Source organism: Podarcis filfolensis (genome assembly GCF_964270895.1).
Source record: "Podarcis filfolensis genome assembly, chromosome: 14".
Classification (NCBI taxonomy): Eukaryota; Metazoa; Chordata; class Lepidosauria; order Squamata; family Lacertidae; genus Podarcis; species Podarcis filfolensis.
Window position 1 is genome coordinate 40,678,318 of NC_139616.1, and position 15,544 is coordinate 40,693,861.

The window sequence follows — 15,544 nt, forward strand, 5'->3', positions numbered from 1 at the left end:
GGAGGAACTTAAAAAGTCAGGGGTTTGGGCTCTGAAGAATCAGAAGTCAGGGCTGGATGGAACTGATCAACAACTGATTATGAAGGTAGTCCTTCTGTAGGCTTGGCAAGCTCTTATTTGACCAAGAACTGCAAGGCAGGAGGGGTGTGAATGTTATTCCTTGGTTGGTCCTCAGCTTTGGGTCTGCTTTGCTTCCTGACTCCAGCTGCATGGAAGACGGGCAAACTAATGTCAGTGTAAGGTAAAGGTAAAGGGACCCCTGACCATTAGGTCCAGTCATGACCGACTCTAGGGTTGAGGCACTCATCTCGCTTTATTGGCCGAGGGAGCCGGCGTACAGCTTCCGGGTCATGTGGCCAGTATGACTAAGCTGCTTCTGGCGAACCAGAGCAGCGCACGGAAATGCCGTTTACCTTCCCGCCAGAGTGGTACCTATTTATCTACTTGCACTTTGACGTGCTTTCAAACTGCTAGGTGGGCAGGAGCAGGGACCGAGCAACGGGAGCTCACCCCGTCATGGGGATTCGAACTGCTGACCTTCTGATCGGCAAGTCCTAGGCTCTGTGATTTAACCCACAGCGCTACCCCTGTCCCTTAAAACCTCACTATAGGCACATTAAACATCTCACCTGGCCCTGCCTGCCATTTCTCATGCTGCGGTTAGCTTGGCTGCCAGAACATGACGACACCTTACATTTTCACATGTATTGGAAGATATTCTTAGAATATCATCTCTGCAATTGACATTGTATATGATATTTGATTTCCCGATTTGATACTGGGACAGTAGGCATGCAATGCTCTTTAGCCTTTAATCCCGACATGCAATGGCAGCAGCCTGGCAGTATTTGACTTGATGGCATTGCAATGATATTTAGCACTGGAGACAGTATTTCTTAGCTGATGTACAATGGATCTTAGTATCTGACAGCATCTGAAGGTCGGTGTGCAATAGTGTTTAATATTCAAATGTTATTTGACAGCTCTGTGAAATATTTAATAACTGACAGTGTTGGACAGCTTATGGAGGTTTCATATTTGATGTCTGCCAAAACACAAAGCCATAAAGCCAAAACCACTCTGGGAAAGGGCCACTGCTTAACGCCAGAGCATCTACTTTGCACGTAGAAAGGCCCAGGATCAACCCCTCACATTTCTAGATAGGTCTGGGGAAAGACTCGATTTTTTGAGACCCTGCAAAACCACTGCGTGTCGGTGTAGACAATACTGAGTTAGGACAAATGCTTTTGACTCTGAATATGGGCAGAGACATCTTTTTTTATTGTGCGTTCATGATTATTTGTGTTCATGATGGTATTGGGGCAGTTATACTCAAACCCACTTTCCACTGTTTTGCCTGCAAATGTTTCAGGGCACACATACCACTTCTCTTCCATTCAGTGCAAATCTCGCAGCTGCCTGCTGAAATTCTGTAGAATTGTTTGCACTACAAAACCTTCCATTGCAGAACAACTAACAAAGCCTCAATGGCATGTTGCCGACATTTCACATTTGAAGTGTAAATTCAGATTTTGAATCTGAAGAGGCACATCTAAAACTCAAGCAGCGACACCAGAACATTTGCCGAATTTGAAAGAACTGTGAATCCTAAGTTTCGCTTTATTGTGTGCTGGGTATGTGGAGGAAATTTTTCACCTCTATAATAATAATAATAATAATAATAATAATAATAATAATAATAATAATAATAATAATAATTTATTAATTATACCCCAACCATCTGGCTGAGTTTCCCCAGCCACTCTGGGCGGCTCCCAATCAAGTGTTAAAAACAGTACAGCATTAAATATTAAAAACTTCCTTAAACAGGGCTGCCTTCAGATGTCTTTTAAAGATAGGATAGCTGCTTATTTCCTTCACATCTGAAGGGAGGGTGTTCCACAGGGCGGGCGCCACTACTGAGAAGGCCCTCTGTCTGGTTCCCTGTAACCTCATTTCTCGCAATGAGGGAACCGCCAGAAGGCCCTCGGCGCTGGATCTCAGTGTCCGGGCTGAACGATGGGGGTGGAGACGCTCCTTCAGGTATACTGGACCGAGGCCGTTTAGGGCTTTAAAGGTCAGCACCAACACTTTGAATTGTGCTCGGAAACGTACTGGGAGCCAATGCAGATCTCTCAGGACTGGTGTTATGTGGTTCTTGATCTGAGCAACTAACAAGCAACTGAACTCCGTTTTGTGATAGCACACCTTATTGAGAACCAGTGTGGTGTAGTGGTTGGAGTAGGACCTGGGTTCGAATCCTCCCACTCGGTCATGAAGCTCTCTGGGTGACCTTGCAACAGTCACAGTCTCTCAGCATTAACCTACCTCACAGGGTTTTTGCAGTGGCGTAGCGTGGGGGGTGCAGGGGGGGGGCGGGCCGCACCGGGCGCAACATCTGGGGTTAGGGCAAATCCATGGGTTAGGGGGCGCAAATCCACGGGTTAGGGGGCGCAAATCCACGGGTTAGGGGGCGCAAATTACTTGCCTTGCCCCGGGTGCTGACAACCCACGCTACACCACTGGGTTTTTGTGAGGATAAAACAGAGAGGGGATGCATGCCCCCTGGAGCAAAGGTGGGGTGTAATTAGAAATAACCAGTTCTATTTTTCTAGAAAAATAGCTGCTAGAATTCACCATGAATGCCTTCCTTGTTCTCTTAGAATGGCAATGGCACCCACCTGAAAGTTCCAGTCAGTTCTGGCTGGAAAAATGCCCTGTAAATAACAATAACCATTGAAGCCCTGAAACTTTTCTTATTCCTATGGAAATTTCCTCCCCCTGATTTAAGGTGCACTCAAGCAACCGTCCCCCTCCTTTGGAAGGGTGTGTGCTGAGCTTCCAAGAGGACATTGCACTTCGTCATGTTAATTCCCCTGAGCTCTCGGATTCCTGATCTAATAAACAGTGACACCCTTTCAGAGCCGCTGAATCTTCTTCTGCTAATCTGGCTGTCACACAAGCAGAAAAAGGTGTTTCGACCTCCCAGCCATGCACGCACGCATGCAATGCCCTCAGCATGAAGTGCCGTTGCCAGAGAACACTTAAGGTGAAATTCAACCCTGAATGCAGTCCCGGGACTTTGCACCTGTGACTGAGGGCTCCGTTTGCACCCAAGCTGTCAGGGCTGAGCTGTAGGTAGCTGTCGGAGGAGAGATGATAAGTAGGAACCCAGAGAGGAGCCAAGAAGTCGCAGCCAAGAGAGGCAGAGAATGCAGCAGAGCCAAGAAGAGAATCTCATTGCTGGGACAAGTTCCCAGTCCAACAGGAAGCCCTTTCTGTCCAATGGGGACACTGGCTGGGCAGGGGCAGCTCAGAGCCTGTTTCCATAGGGATATCTCTCTGATTATACAGCAGGGTGGAGACCCTGGAGCTCTCCAGATGTTGTTGGCTGGGGTGATGGGAGCTGTGGTCTAGCCACATCTGGAGGGGGGAAGCCCTACTACACAGTGAGTTCGTTCTCCCGAGTTTTCGTTCTCCCTTATTTCGTTCTGCTGAAATGGACAAAATAAGCATCGCATAGACTTTCTGGCTACACATTTGCCATATCTTTATTGCACTGGGACCACATTGCAAACAAATCCACCAAAAAAAAAAAAATGCTGCAAAAGTAAGTCTATCACTGCCAAAAGCAGCCTTTTTTTTGTCTGTTTTTTTCATCTTCAGGTTGTTTTTTTTAAACTCGTATATGTATATATTTACACAAAAACTATCAAAAGCAAAGTCTGGAAAGCAGCTGCTCTGCTATGACAGTCTAGAAAGATAAGAGCCGCTACTTTTCCTTATGGATAAATAGTACAATTTGTCATATATCTTTTTTTACATCACTTTGTAAAACCACATTCAAGTATTCCTGTCAATGCACAAATTATCAAAATCCGCTTCTTGACTATGTTGCTGTAGAGCTTTGACTATGTCTAGGCGGGTTGCCGTTTATCGAGTGGGGCTTTCTGCCTTTGAAAACAGTTTCTGAGATGTCTCCATCCTTGAAGCGCTAAGCAGACATGGGTGGGGTTGGGGCGGAAGCAATTTAAATAAAGTGAAGGAAACAACCCGAACACAAGAATCTTAATGGCACATTGAGAAATAAACACAGAAGGCATAGCTAGGGATGGGCGGATCTCTCGATTTCGGTTTCTCCTCATTTCTCATTTCTGCCAGTGCTGAGTTCATTTCTTCACATTTCCACATCAGTTTGCAATTTTTAAAAAATAAGTCCTCATGAAAATCCACCAGCATCTTAGTGCAAATTCTTCCTAGTAGACACATTCTGGTTTGCAATTTTACTTAATGCACATTTTTTCCCAAGCGATTTGGACCAACAAAATGATATACTAATATGTGCATTCTGACCCAAGCTTTATGGGAGCATACATACTTTTTTTGCACATTTTGCACTTGCTTAGAGAACTGCCCTGCAAAATGCAGAATTTCGAAAGATGGCTGCATTTTGGTTCATGTAGCATTGCGGTAAGTAGGTTCACCTTCAAATATCAGCTGAACCAAATTTCTTCCCCATCAAGAGAAGTAAGTAATAGTACCATTCTAGTCTGCCTTGGTCAGACCACACCCAGAGTACTGTGTGCAGTTCTGATGCCACAATTTAAAAAGCTGGAACATGTGCAAAGAGGGATGGCCAAGATGAATGAGGGTCTGGAAACCAAGCCTTATGAGGAATGGTTGAGGCAACTGGGTATGTTTAGCCTGGTCAAGAGCAGACTGAGAGGAGATGTTATAGCCATCTTTATATGGAAGATGGAGCAAGCTTGTTTTCTCCTGCTCCGGATGGTAGGACCCAAACTAACGGATTCAAGTCACAAGGAGATTCCGACGAGACATCAGGAATAGCTATCTGACAGGAAGAGCTGCTTGACAGTGGAACAGATTCCATCAGGAGGTGGTGGACTCTCCTTCCTTGGAGGTTTTTAAGCAGAGGTTGGATGGCCACCTGTCATGGATGCTTTAGTTGAGATTCCTGCATTGCAGGGGGTTGGACTAGATGATCCACAGAGTCCCTTCCAACTCTGCAATTCTCTGATTCTTTGATTCCTAAGCATGTTCTTCTATAAGACTGTACCATTTAAATAAGTCTCTGTGGGTGTGGAGGGGGAGGAGAAAGCTTTTTCCATGTTGCCAATTCTTTTGCACTTTGAAAGCTAGCATGCCAGGAACAATATTGATGGGCCAAACCTTCCCCTTGACATGTTACATTTCCTATGCGCATGCAGTTTTGAACTTGGGGAGCACATAATGGTTCGATTCTCTCCCTGCTTGGGATTCCTAAGTGGAAAAGAGTCCCAGGATAGTTGCAAACAGTGTTGAATTATTTCTGTATGGCCCTTCTTTGACAGTAAATCGTGAGCTGTGAACATGAGGCAGTTGCTTTCTCCTTCCCTCCCTCAGGCTTGCATTTAAAAAAAACAAAAAAAAACAAAAAGGACAACTTTTTCCATATATAAATACAAAATATTAAATAAAGATCTGCTTTCTGTACAAACAAAATAAGCTCAAAAGGAAAGGAAAGAAGTGCATTTTGCCACCAGGCAATTCATGTTCTCAAAATATTTTTCCAAATCACGTTTTGGGGATCGGCTCTTTTTAAAAGTGTGGCAATGAGTGCATTTCTTTTTCTAATCACTTAATCCGGAGATAGACAACTATTCCTTTACCCACCTCAAAATTTCCTGCAAGCCCTTCCCCACATTGCTGGTATGCTTCGCCCATGCGCCCCGCATGCCTGTGTGTCTTGTGTCTGCGCATAGGTTGGAGAAGGCTTGGCCACAACCACATCGCAAGATCTACAGCAACACCACACAAGGCGGGGCTTGCCAGAAGCTCCGCCCACAAGGTGTAACCCTTGCGCCGCCACGGGCAACGGGAAGAAATAATTTAGGGCTGAAGGGAAGCAGGACTGCATGGAGGCCGTGGCAACTGGGAGGCCGCATCTGCCAAAAACTTGTAGATTCCCCAAGGGGCATCCAAATTGGTCCATCTGGTTGCACCCAAGCCCCAGAGCTAAATCCTCTGCAGAGTCAACGCCTTAGCTACTTTGAGAATGGTTATTATCACAATTTCTGAATTCACTGAATTCACACAGCGGCATACACAGTCCCTCGCAAGACTGTTCCTCCTTCCTCGGCTCCGGTTCTTTCTTTCACGGAACCAATAAAAAGGTGGTCCTGCGATCTCCACTACCTCTTGGTAGCCATCGTGTTCACGTCGGAGACAAAGTCATTTTCGACGACGTTGCTGTAGCCATCTTTCTCTATACAGTCACTGACGGCCTTGAGGACTATCCGGAGCCTTCTGTCCATTGCTTCCAGGTGAAGCTTGTACAAGATGGGCGCGATCTTGTCCATCAGCAAGGATTCTTCCATCAGGTGGCTGAGCTTGTATTCCTCCTTGGCTAGCAGCTGCAACCGCAGGTAGGTGGACTTCCGTATTCTAAGGAAAGAAAGAGGCAAGCTGAAGGTGAGGGAAAAGGACCGCATTTAAGGTTTGCCGCGGTGAGTGGCACATGGAGTTCTGCCCATGCTGCTGGCTCTGGCAGTAGCAGGGGAAGAGAGGCATTGCGGTGGAGTGGTTAGAGCAGCAGTTCCCAAAGTTTTTCAAGCCACCTCCCTACAGGCCACCCTACCTGATAAAAACATTACAGTGGTACCTTGCTTCTCAAATGCCTTGGTTCCCAAACGTCGAAAACCCGGAAGTAAGTGTTCTGGTTTTGGAATGTTTTTTGGAAGCTGAATGTCTCTTGGCTACTGCTTCTGGGGCACCTGCACTAATCAGAAGCTGCACCTTGGTTTTCAAACATTTCAGAAGCCAAACAGACTTCCGGAATGTATTAAGTTTGGCACTTTTGTTTTTGCTATTTATTTGCGTTTTGTTTGCGAGGCTTTTTCGGTTAGTTTCTTTTTCTGACTGTGTGGAACCCAGTTCAGCTACTGATTGATGGTGTGACTGCGGAAATGGATAACAATGACTATCATCAGCGCAGTTAACGAAATAATTAATTTGAATTTTTTTATGATCTGCAATACTGTCTTATTTATTTTATAGTACAGTACATTGATTATTGCTTTAATTTTATGGATCAATGGTCTTGTTAGATAGTAAAATTCATGTTAAATTGCTGTTTTAGGGGTTGTTTTTAAAAATCTGGAATGGATTAATATTTGTTTTGCATTACTTTCTATGAGAAAGCATGCCTTGGTTTTGGAACGCTTTGGTTTTGGAACGGACTTCCGGAACGGATTAAGTTTGAGAACCAAGGTACCACGTCTGTATGACTCACTAAGGACGATCACAACACAATAAAATGCAAGTTTTGTTGGCATCTGTCTGTCTCGAAGGACAATGGAGTGCACCTCCAGGGGTGAAGTCAAACGGCTGGAGAATCACAGTGCCTGCTGTGGCTGCAGAGATCGGTAGCTTGTAACTGCTGCACATTCATTTGAAATTCAATTAAAACTCTTTAGTTTAATTAATTCAACAAAATGAACACAGGCTCGAGGCTGAAAAAGCTTCCCCATTCTGATCTGATCCCAGAAAGCAGCAGAATCCTTGAAGTGGCAGCTGGAGGCAGTTGTGGTCTCTGGAGAGCAACCAAGCCACTAGCGTAGTCTGGGATCCAGAGCTTCTGTGTCATGTCACCCAAACATTTCTGAGAACTGCTGATAGCCCTAATGATTTTTCTGCCTCTGTCAGATGCCGCACGATTTTTAATTGCATTTTTATGGTTTCTCTTATTTCTTATGCTGTGTTGCAATTTGCATGCAGCAGAATTGAAGCTGCAATGCTGTGAAATGCAATAGAAGAAACAGAAGAAGCAATAAAAATGCAATTTCAAAATAATTCGGGTGTTTACTGTGAACACGCCATGGACCACCGGAGTGAAACTTGCAGATCACTGGTGGTCCGTTTTGGAAGCCCCTGCCCTGTGCTGTATGCCACTGAATACTAAACAGCTTAGGAGCAACAGCAGGAAAGCACTGTTTGTGTTCCAGCCTCCGCTTGTGGCTCTCCTGAAAGCCTCTGGTTAACCACTGTGGGAACAAAATGCTGGACCTTTGGTTTCATCCAACAGGGTTTTTCTTACATTCTTCGCTTACGGCCCTCTTTCTCCCTCACCCTTGTGCTCTGTTCTGTAAAAGCCAGATTTAATTAAATGTCAAGGACTAGTCATCTAATTCCGGGGACTGGAATGCACTGAATCCAAGGTACATTTTGTGCCCTCAGAAAGAATCAGGTAACCTGAGATCTCAAAGGGCTGTTTCATTTCTCAGTAGGCATCACCTTGGTTTTCTAACGGCTGGTCCAGGAAGGACAACACAATGGAAATTGGGGGACGCTGCAAGGGTAAGGAGGGAGGGAGGGGAGGATAAACTAGGCATGGAGCTGGAACAGCTCCAAAATACCAAATGGATATGAGTTTCCACAGGGCAGAGAGAAAGAGGGGCTTTCACAAACGTGCTTCTCCCCCCCCCCCAACAGATTCTCTGGGCCATGAGTCTCTGACAAAGTTTAGATTGCCATGGTGGGTGAAAACTCCTCCTCCATCACTGGGTACATGCCAAGTTTGCTGCTTTGATGGAGCGATGTACAAAGGCCCTATTTTGCAATTTTTCTCTGGTCAGTATAACTCTAGGTTGGGAACCTATGGCCCCTCTAGACGTTCCTGGACGACACAGACTATTGGCCGTGCTATTTGAGCCAACATCTCTATTCCAGCTGAAGGGCAATTTAGTATCCCTGTAGGATAGGCTTGTTCCTTAGAAGGGGGCCAAATATGAGAGAACGGCCTACCCAGTGACTTGACGCCTGAGCAGATATTTCTAGGGGTGACTTGAAACATAGAAACAATGGCTTGCGTCTGATGTGGTGCTAAGTAACCATGCTGCACTGACAGGATGGTTACCTAAGTGTTTTTGTTTCTATTATGTATTTTTTTTTATCTTGTATTTTTATGTTATGACCCAACCTAAGGTCTGTGGATAATCAGAAGTTTATTTTATTTATTTCATCTTTTATCTTTTACTTTCTTCTTTTTCGTCTCTTCTCTTCTTTTCTTTTTCTGTAAAGTATGTGTATGTAAAAAGGTAAAGGGTAAAGGGACCCCTGACCATTAGGTCCAGTCGTGGCCGACTCTGGGGTTGCGGCGCTCATCTCTCTTTATTGGCCGAGGGAGCCAAGGTGCAGCTTCCGGGTCATGTGGCCAGCATGACAAAGCCGCTTCTGGCGAACCAGAGCAGTGCATGGAAACGCCATTTACCTTCCCGCCGGAGTGGTACCTATTTATCTACTTGCACTTTGACGTGCTTTCAAACTGCTAGGTTGGCAGGAGCAGGGACCGAACAACAGGAGCTCACCCCGTCACAGGAATTTGAACCGCCAACCTTCTGATCGGCAAGTCCTAGGCTCTGTGGTTTAACCTTTGTATATATTGTACTATTATGTATTGTTGTGTAAGCTAATGTTGAATGTTTAATAAGGATTTTTTTTTTAAAAAAAGAGAGATCTGTGGATAAAGGGCAGTACAGTGGTACCTCGGGTTACAGATGCTTCAGGTTACACACTCTGCTAACCCAGAAATAGTACCTCGGGTTAAGAACTTTACCTCAGGATGAGAACAGAAATCGCACGGCAGCGGGAGGCCCCATTAGCTAAAGTGGTACCTCAAGTTAAGAACGGTTTCAGGTTAAGAACGGACCTCCAGAATGAATTAAGTTCTTGACCCGAGGTACCACTGTATATAAATTTAATAAATAACAAGAAGTACTTCCCCCTGGTGAAATTAAAATGGCTTTTGGGCACGTGGTTCATGTCTCTATCACTCTCAGCTGTTCGGGGAGGTTCAGTTGTTTCTTCAGTGCCTTAGATAACTGCCGCCACTACAGACCAATCCTCAAAACACTTAGTGTTTCTTGAGACATTGCCCAGCCCCGTAAATCATTCCCCATGTGGCTGCCACCGGGCTCACGACTGACAAGGAAAGGCATACCTGCAGCACTGATTTAAAGGCACCAAGATGGATAGCTCGTCGTGGGAATATTTTCCAAACCTATCACAGAGACAGAAACAAGAGAAGAGCGTGTCAGGAGGGCATCTTGAGGCATCAGTTTTGCAATGGAGTTTGTTTAACCAGGATAAACGTAGGCATGCAGTGCTGGGTCTGGAAAACTGCACCTCTTTCCAATGATGCCCCCTGATGGTGGGTGGCTGGAATAAGCTACCACTTCTGTGGGCACAACATCAAGGTGTGTTTTTAAAGCCTGTGAGGAAGAAGAGTCGGCCACCTTCTGAGGGAATCAAACAGTCCTTGCCCTCAGAAAGTTCTTCCTGATGTTTAGTTGGAATCTGCTTTCTTGTCATGTGAATTCACTGGTTCGAGTCCTGCCCTCTGGAGCAACAGAAAACAAGCTTGCTCCATCTTCTATGTGAAAGCCCTTCAGATATTTGAAGACAGCTATCTGTCCCATGCACTCTCTTCTCCTGGCTAAACATGTCTGACACCCCCAAGAATTCTTTGCAAGTCTTGGTTTCCATATCCTTTTATCATCTTGGTTGCCCTCCTCTGCAAATGAGTCCTTCTCAGCACTCATTGGAGATGCTCTGAATACAAAGTATATGCCCTACCACTGAGCTATGGCCTTTTGCCAGCGCAAAAATCTAAGAAGGCCCTGTAGCTTTAAGGGCAGCTTTTGCTGTGGGAAATCTGTAGTAAGCAGAGTTCCCCCTTCTGTGCAATTCTTAAAGTGACAAGAACTTTCTCAAGATCTACGGCATGGCCAGTTTATACGCTGGTCTGCAGGAATGATAAGGTGACTGGTTGTGGACTTATTTATTTATTGTGACTCCTTACACCTCAGCTTTTAAGGAAAAAGTGGCAAATGAGTAACTTAATATTAATAATAATCACCAGAACCCTTCTCACAGGGCAGATGGTGTCAGATGATTCTGTGAGGGGAGGTGGGTTAAAATGTTGGGGGAAATTAAACAAATATATTGGTTTAAAAGGGAAAGAAACACCAGCAATTACCCTCTTCCGTTGTCTAAGTGGATAATAAATGTCTCATTCCCAAACTTCTCAAAGGTTTCATAATGATGGCGATCCATATTGCCTATAAAGGGGGAAAAAACGCAGGAGGGATAAACACAAATGAACACAAAATACTTATTAAATGGCTCGGAGCCTGGAAAAGCAACGCTGCAAATATTTCCGTCAAACTTGGGTTGCGTTCACACATGACAGTGAACCATGGATAGGTAATGGATCCCTAACTCCGCTGCCCCCCACAGGAACACCCACCTGTCAATCACAAGACGCCATAATGATATCAGGTGATTGGCACCTTTCACAGTTGAGAGGATGTTGTGTGGAGTCTAATGGGCTCCCTTCCAAGTCCATAGTTCTATTCTATGATTTATGGAAGATCATCTCTGAAGAGGGGGAAAGGCTCCTTCAGGAGTTGAAAAGGAACATTTCCCCCTCTGCTGAGAAAGCACTTTGCATTTGAGCCGCTTCCTCCAAATGGAGCATGATTCCCTCCACAGCAAGCCCGTCGCCCCACGACTGAGGGGGCCGCACATCAGAAGAATAATTACATGCCAATCTATGTATCAGTGCAGGCTGTGTGTGTGTGTGTGTGTGTGTGTGTGTGTGTGTTTGCTTAAAAATGAAATGAATTTTTCCTCCATCCGTCTGAAAGGCCTGCTAACATGTGCAGGACTGAGTTGGGATTCACACGGTGCCATTTTTATTTCGAGATCTAGGATACCTACCCATGAGGAAGTCAAAAATGGTCATGTCCATTATATCCAGCACTCTGGTTCCCCTGTCGTAGGGCGGTGTTTGCTTGACCTCTTCGCAATAGTCCGGGTCAACTTCCCACCTGGGAAAAGCAACAGCGTTAGGAGAATGTAGATGGAAAAACACACCGCTCTTATCTTTTCAATATTAAAGTCAGCAGGAGCTTTCTCCTTGAGTTCAAAATAAACAGGAGAAAATCTTCAGGGCTTTCTGGCATGCGTCCCAATTTTATTTCTCTCTCTCTCTTTGTGTGTGTATTACAGTCATCCTTACAAGAAGCTGACAGCCAGTGTGGTGTAGGGAACAGTTTTAGACTTATTTATTTAGCAAGATCTGAAGGAGAAGGAACTGATTAGTCATCTTTTCACAGCGAGAGCGACAATAGCTAAATACTGAGGCAGGAGAATTAAGTTCAAGAATCTACAGTACTTGGTACTTTAGGGTTTGGCAAATAGTTATATTGGAGACATCGTCTCACAGACTTCAAGTAATGAAAGGTCAAAGGAAGACGGATGTACTTTAGACAGGATGGCACTTGCCTATTTATTCTATAAATAGCCAGGAATCTAAAAGATCACTTCCAATTACATATAAGATGGTTCGGGACTTCGGTACCAGACTCAGCTCCCTGGGTGGGGCAGAATCACTATACTGGGTTCCCAGCAGGCAGAAGGCTGTTGCTTTCCGGGAGACAGATGAGGTGATGAGGAGGTCAGCATGGTGCAAACACAATGGAAGGAGGATCCAATCCAGCACTCCTGCTCCTGCTTTTCCACCACACTGACCTCCCTGCTCACCTCTTGCTCCAGGTAAGCAAGCGACCCACCTGCTGGTAAGGTAGCGTAGGAGAATGTCCCCATTTTATTTCATCTCCAAATTCATTTTGTGCATTCAGAACTTTGCAGTCTGAAATCTGTACATGAGCTTTACTAACAAACAGGCTGCTCTTAAGGAGACGTACAGGCAAGCTGTGGTTCTTTTATAGTTCCTACCCCAACTGGAAGGGATAGAATACGATCTGGGAAGATGTGACACAAAGAACCAAACGCTAGGAGGTTGGCTGAGCAAAGTAAATACACTAAATCCTAGGTCAAGAAGAGACCCCAAATGTCTACATAGATAACTGACAGCAGACATTGGCTGACATATAATATACAGAACTATTAGAGGACAACAAAGAAAGACGTTGAAAGATGGTTATGTGTTATTAAAATGAGAAGGTTGGGGTAGGCTAGTCAGAAGGGTCTAATGATCTCTGAGTGGTTTAAGAATGACAACAATGTGTTGTAGCTGTTTAACTGTGATGAAGACAACTGCTGTGATAACTGTCTGATTGTTTAAGTGGTAATCACTTGTGTAGCTGGATATATACAGTGGTACCTCTGGTTGTGCACAGGATTTGTTCCAGAGCTCCGGTTGAATCCTGAGGAATTCGCAACTGGAGGTGCCTGTTCTGCACATGCGTGCGGCACGGTAGAGTGCTTCTGCGCATGCATGCATGGCGAAACCCAGAAAAATACTTCCAGGTTTGTCGCATTTGCATCCTGAAGGATACGCGACCAGAGGTGTGCTTTGCTTCCTGACTCCAGCTGCATGGAAGATGGGCAAACTAATGTCAGTGTAAGGTAAAGGGTAAAGGTAAAGGGACCCCTGACCATTAGGTCCAGTCGTGGCTGACTCTGGGGTTGCGGCGCTCATTTCGCTTTATTGGCCGAGGGAGCCGGCATACAGCTTCCAGGTCATGTGGCCAGCATGACTAAGCTGCTTCTGGAGAACCAGAGCAGCGCACGGAAACACCATTTACCTTCCCGCCAGAGTGGTACCTATTTATCTACTTGCACTTTGATGTGCTTTTGAACTGCTAGGTTGGAAGGAGAAGGGACCGAGCAACGGGAGCTTACCCCATCACGGGGATTCGAACCGCTGACCTTCTGATTGGCAAGCCCTAGGCTCTGTGGTTTAAACCACAGTGCCACCCACATCCAGAGGTACCACTGTATAAAGGTGATGCCTGGCAGTAGTAAAGGACAACCCCTTTCTGATTTTTTTTTTTTTTAGGATTAATAAAGGCCTAAGTTTTCACTTAAAACCTGTGTCTATTGGTGCTCCTCTTGGAAACCCCAGTAAAGGTGAACTGTTTACTAATTTCCCCAATACTAGCTTTGTGGCCCCACTTCACCTAGAAAGACACAGCTGTTTGATATAAATTTACTGAAGCTGGCACTCATTAGAGCTGCATCTGGTCAAGTCCTTCTGCACCACAATGCAGGTGTACAGAGATGTGAATGTCTGGGTGGCACGGGGAGAAATCTGGGAGGAAGAAACAGAATACCTAGAAAAAGCAGTGCGGGGCGGGGACACACAGATTTCTCCCTTTCACATCTCCGTTTTGGTACAGCTGCATGTTGGTGTAGAAGGAGGCAGATTCTTTGTCACTTCTAAAGAATGCAAGGGAAAAGGCTGCAGCTCAGTGGTAGAACACGTGCTTTGCATACAGAAGGTCCCAGGTTCAATCCCCGGCATCTCCAGGAAAAGCTGGGAAATATCCCTGCCTGAAACCCTGGAGAGATGCTGCCAGTCAGTGTAGACAATACAGAGGTAGATGGACCAATGATCTGAATCAGTATAAGGTATCTTCCTAAGTTTGTGATTCAGTACAGCTGCAATGGAGTCCAGAAGCTTTGATTTTGAAGCTTTTCAAGCTCTCCTATGGAGACGATGACATCGGCAGGGGGAAGAAGAAGATCACTTAATTGAATTAAATAAAAGTGGTGTCCAGATGGGGGAACATGGGTTGGAATGGTTTATGGTTTTGCTCTCCTCAAGAGAGCCAACTGAAGCCGATGGAAACGTGCCAGTCATTCTCAGCAGGTTTTGAATCAAAGTCTGGCTACGAAACCACGGAAAACTAATTGCCTGCTGCTCATAAGCGGCCCAGCAAAAATAGCCGCTGGGGTGCCAGGAAGCCTTTTGCCTAAACGGGAGGAGGACTCACTCTGCTTTCTTGCGCTTGTGGTAAGAGCGTCTCCACGGATTCCTCCAGGTTTTCCTTTTGGCCAAAGACAGGTCTGGAAGAAAGGCAGCGAGGGAGCCTTCGATCTGGTCTGGTTTCCCGCAAAGAGCATGCTCCGTGGAGCAGTAGTAAGAGCACTCGCCGTAGAAACAGATGTTGTTGGCTGAGAAGAGAGAGAGAAAGAGAGAGAGGTGGTGAGGGAGCATCTTCTATGTCTTTGATGTTAAAAGAGCACATCAGAATGACTAGCCAATACAAGTGGGACCTGCAACAAAATGCTGCGGTGTATCCTCAGCTCCTAGCCAGGCAGACGTGCCCTTTTCCAGAATACTCCATTCCGTTCACCACCTGCTTTCCTGTTTTTATGGCTACTGAGCACATATCTTCAGCTCCTAGGAGGAACGTTCAGCTTCAGGGTTCCTGCTAGTTGGCCAGCCAAGCCCCTTTTCCAGGCTATGCCATTCCAACCACCTCCTATTTCCTTGTTTTTATTTTCCAAACTGACTATCAACACCCCAGTACTCATGTTTGGCTTGCTCAGTCTTCGGTGAGCTAGGTTTTCCTTCTTTTGTCTCACTAGATATATTTTCTTTTCATTTTTAAAAAAAATTACTTCTACCAGCCTCAACATCTCCCTGAGCATGCCGATAACTTCCTCTTGTTTTTCAGTGGCCCCATTTTGGCTACAAATCCTAATCAGTGCTCACCGACTGAGTTTGCCATTA

At 45.4% G+C, this 15,544-nt stretch overlaps 1 protein-coding gene across 2 annotated transcripts in view; it reads right to left on the minus strand.

The window, feature by feature from the left end:
• Positions 1–3,522: 3,522 nt before the first annotated feature.
• Positions 3,523–15,544, minus strand: part of FAM20C (FAM20C golgi associated secretory pathway kinase) — a 97,030-nt gene continuing 85,008 nt past the window's right edge. Inside the window, exons 6-11 of one of the 2 annotated variants that reach the window (XR_014541411.1) lie at positions 14,802–14,982; positions 11,779–11,888; positions 11,036–11,117; positions 9,998–10,057; positions 5,674–6,444; positions 3,523–5,637 (exon numbers count right to left, since the gene is read on the minus strand). Coding sequence is in view for 1 of the 2 variants with exons in the window: in XM_083585092.1 (XP_083441218.1) it covers positions 6,192–6,444; positions 9,998–10,057; positions 11,036–11,117; positions 11,779–11,888; positions 14,802–14,982 (686 nt within the window). In the remaining variant the exon portion in view is untranslated. Of the gene's footprint in view, positions 6,445–9,997; positions 10,058–11,035; positions 11,118–11,778; positions 11,889–14,801; positions 14,983–15,544 lie in introns of both variants that reach the window. The other variant, XM_083585092.1, reaches the window with a different exon arrangement.